Source organism: Porcisia hertigi, chromosome 8 (assembly GCF_017918235.1).
Source record: "Porcisia hertigi strain C119 chromosome 8, whole genome shotgun sequence".
In the NCBI taxonomy this organism is placed as follows: domain Eukaryota; phylum Euglenozoa; class Kinetoplastea; order Trypanosomatida; family Trypanosomatidae; genus Porcisia; species Porcisia hertigi.
Genome location: NC_090567.1, coordinates 152,310 through 156,587, shown reverse-complemented (window position 1 = coordinate 156,587; position 4,278 = coordinate 152,310). Strand labels below are relative to the sequence as shown.

The window sequence follows — 4,278 nt, the reverse complement described above, 5'->3', positions numbered from 1 at the left end:
GCCACGCCGCGTTCCCTCTCCCCCTTTTTTAATGCTTCCTTGTTTCTCCCCACGCCACACGGAGTGTGCGTGCGTGTGTGCGTGCGTGCGTGTGTGTGTGTGTGTTTTTGGGATTGCATATCGGAGACCCCTTCCCCATTTATTTGACATGGCACACTTTGACGTACACACACACACACACACACACACACACACACACACATCAACGCGTTGGAAAAATCGGTGGTCCTGGTCGCGTATGGCCGAGGATGGATGGATGGATGAATGGATGGATGGTGGTGGTGGGGGAGGAGGAGGAGTGGGAGTATAATCCATGCGTGTGTGTCTCTTTTTCTTTGTATGATTCATTGAATAGTGTTACTTGCGCGTAAAGTAATAAAAAAAAAACAACAACTCCCTATTTTTCTCCTGGACAGAGTCCATGCACCGACGTGGTGAAGGGCACATCCAGTCATATTGCGAGTGTGGACGTTGGTGTATATACATATATATATAATCTCCCCATCCTTCTAAAGAGTGATGCTTCGCCACCTCTTCGGGTATGTACGGAGACTGACTCCCTTCTCCCCTCCCCCTCTTGAGACACAAGCCGATGACCGCGCGCGCATACGTCCGCGTGCGAGGCAGGCCCCGCATTATTCTCTGCGTCTTCTCTCTTCCCCTTCCGTAGCACGTCATGCCATCTTCTATCTTTGAAAAAAATCTCTTCGTTATATCTCTGGACGCTCTTTTAGTTGCACCTTGGTCAGCGGGGCCCCTGCTTGCCTCTGTGGCTTCCCTGTTTCGACGCACGCACACGCAGACACGTACACAAGTAAACCGAGAAGCATGAATGCGGTGGACGAGCTGAACCTGCTGCTGGGGATCGGGCCTTCACGGCCCCAACTGCCCCTGACGCTTCGCAAGTCCGGCTACCTGGCGGTTCGCTCTCTGGGGAAGGGCAGCTACGGCCAAGCCTTGCTCGTCTATCATGAACCGAAGAAACAGTATTTTGTTGTCAAGCACCTGAACCTGGCCGGCATGTCGTCTGCTCAGAGGCACAACGCACACAACGAGATAAACATACTGCAGAAACTGCATCACCCCAACATTGTTCGCTATGTCGAGTACTATGAGGAACACCCACATCTGTATATCGTCATGGAGTATGCGGACGGCGGTGATGTGTACTCGTTGCTGAGTTCTGCGCAGACGGCGCGGAGAATGAGGGCCGCTAGCGGGCTCCGAGGCGACTCTGCCGCCCCTCCGAGTAATCTGGGGGCTTCGCCGCGCTTCACCACTACTGCAGGGCTCTTGTCAGAGGCACAGGTTGTCAGTCTCTTTGTGCAAACCACAATGGCGGTGAAGTACATGCACGACCGCCGCCTGTTGCACCGTGACATCAAGTCGTCAAACATTTTCCTCACCAAGAACCATGTCGTCAAGCTCGGCGACTTTGGCATTAGTACGGTCCTACAGAGCACAGTAGCGATGGCGAGCACCATGTGTGGGACGCCGTGCTACTTTTCACCTGAACTCTGCCAGGGTCGCCCATACAACAGCAAGAGTGATATGTGGGCGCTAGGTGTGTTGCTGTACGAGCTGTGTGCCGGCCACGTCCCGTTCGAGTCCACGTCGATGAAGGCGCTGATGCGGGACATCGTGCACAAACAGCCACCCCGTATTCCAGCTGTCTACTCGGAGGAGCTGTGGGAGCTGGTGGTGCGTCTTCTGCAGAAGGACGCGCGGCGGCGACCTGACGCGGGTCAGGTGCTCATGTCGCCAGTACTTATGAGACACGTGCCTGATTTGATCCAGCAGCTCGCCGACGACACAGGGAATGGCGGTGCGCCTGCCGTGGACCGCATGGACAGCGCCTTAAAACATGACGGTCCTCAGGCTTCTGCCCACCTTACGCCACCCCCACCGCCGCCGCCACCCCCACCGCCGCCACCTCCACGAAGAGGTCATCAGGCCTTGCCGTCTTCGTCTGAAGCCAGTGGTCGTAGTGGTGGTGCGAGCCTCTCACCGAGCACGGCCGCCGCCGCTGGCGGTGCTGGGGCCGGGGCTGGCACCTCCTCGATTCTTCAGCTGCTCGCGCGATTTGATGCACAGAAGCAGCACATCGCAGACGCAAGACAGCGCAGGCGTGAAATCCAAGAAGGCTCGCAGGGAGCGCCCACCACGTGCGGCGTAACCAACGGCTCTCGCGCTGAGGGTCCAGCGCGGCTCTCGCCAGGTGCTGCTGCTGCCCTTCGACAGCAGGGGGTGAAGGTGCATGGCGCAGAGCGAGCAGACGGTGGGGCGCACAGGCATTCGTTGGGCGGTGGTGCACCTTCCTCGGTGGCCGCAGCTGCTGCACCCTCGCGGGCGGCCTTTATGCCACCGCCGATTCCTGCGTCACTTCGCGACGCCGTTGCCGTCGATCAGCATCGACCCGCCGCGTTACCCACTACCTCGTCGCCTTCCTTGCGAGGGCGTGAAGGTGTGTCCGCCGTGCAGGCGCCAAAGTTGACAAGTAGTAATCCAACGCCACGGCAGGGCAGCGATGGCCATGCTGGCGTGGCGGCTGCACAGGCCCAACCTAGCCCCGCGCGTACACAGCGGCAGCGCTGCAGTGACCCCCTGGGAAACGATCCCGCGTCGCCATTGGCCGCCTCTGGTGCACTGCCGGCGGCAGGTGAGCTCAGCGCAGTTCTTTCGGAGCTCTCTTCGTGGCAAGAGCGCAGCGCCCGGCGACAGCTGCGCCACAGTGGTCACCGCATACCTCGAGACGACGCAAGCGGCAAGTCTGAAGGCGAGGTAATGCTGCGCTGTGACTCCCTCAAGGGGAGCGCTCACGTCTCCTCTTTGGAACCACCGAGGTCCGCCGCTTCACATAAGGAGCAACCTACGCTCGGAAAGAACGTGACCGACCCCTCACCGCCTGGGCCAGCAGAGGCCGTGGCGGTCCACGAGGGCAAAGGCGGCAAAGCGGCTACCCGAGATGAGCAGCTAACTATCGGGGGCGATGTTGGACAGATGGGAAAGAGCGCAGACACCGCGGATAGAGGGAAGTCGATCGTCGGGGCACTCGTTGTCTCTTCGGGTGTCAAAACGCGCGTCAGCAGCGGCAGCGGCAGCGGCGACGACGAGAAGGACGACAACGACGACGATGAAAGCGCTACGCTGAGCTTTGTGGATGCGCTTGGCACCGCGCTTGACGTCGATGCCGTTCAAGCTGCATCTGCAGCCGCACAGCGACAACAACTGCGAGGTCCATCGCCACAACCGCTACCATCGACTTTACTGGAGAGGACTAATGCTGCGTTCTCCCTCTCAGGACGGGCGCCGCTCTTGCAAGAGTCCATAAGGAAGGCCTTGCAGGGCACAAGTGACAGGCTCGATACAGTGCACACAACGATGACGGCCAGCACGATATTCAAGCACAACCCTCTCGGGACTGCGGTGATGCGCGGAACGATGTGTGGTGCCAGCGTATCAGTAGAAGTTGATGGGAACACGGGTGAGAGTGCAGCCGATCTTCACTTCACGACGGCTTGCCTCTGCGGTCGTGCTGTCACCTCAAACGGTTTCCTCTCCATGATATACGGCTCTTTCATTTGTTCCTGTGATGTGTGCGTTCGATTTACAGGTGCCGCACATGGCGTAGAATGGTTGCATCTACCTGGGGTGGTGCATGGACTGACGGCGCTGCTCTCTTTGCCCGCACCATCGGATGCACCAGCTGGGAACCCGACAAACAGGGGCCCCAGTGCAGGCACGGGCGCGGTTGCTGCTGTTGTGCTGCGCGCTCAGGCCGGGGGAACGCCGCCGGACCATAGCCTCGACCGAGGGCCAGTGGTTAAAGGAAAAGGTAGCTGCAGCGTCAGCTGTACCCCAATATCTCGTTCCGTGCAGTCTCCCCGCGTCGCGTCTCTATGCTCGAGTAAAGAAATCAGCGCACAGGCAGGCGACGTAGCCGCTGCAGCGCTCGGTCAGGCCAACATTCGAGCTTACGTCCACCGTTCACAAGCTGCATCATCGCTTCAAGTGGAGGGGGACGGGCACCAGGCGGCGTCGCATCCACTGGGCTCTAAACCTACAACCGGCAATGACGGCGCGGCGGCAGCAGAACGGAGCGCTGTGTGGATCATCTACACGTGCCTCACCTGTGGCGCACTCGTTGGGATGCAGCACGACGGTGTGGAGGGGCTCCTGTTGCCCATGGCCACGCTGGATGCACAAAGTCTCGATGTTCTCTCTTCATGCGCGCAGGAACTTGATCTCAGCGCACCGGAGTTGGGCAGGGCAGGCTGA

At 59.5% G+C, this 4,278-nt stretch overlaps 1 protein-coding gene across 1 annotated transcript; it reads left to right on the top strand.

The window, feature by feature from the left end:
- Positions 1-1,845: 1,845 nt before the first annotated feature.
- Positions 1,846-4,278, top strand: JKF63_07894 (uncharacterized protein; the record flags this gene model as incomplete). Its single annotated transcript, XM_067903822.1, has 2 exons — positions 1,846-2,965; positions 2,996-4,278. The coding sequence occupies 2 exons, from the start codon at positions 1,846-1,848 to the stop codon at positions 4,276-4,278; spliced, it is 2,403 nt and encodes an 800-aa protein (XP_067759294.1).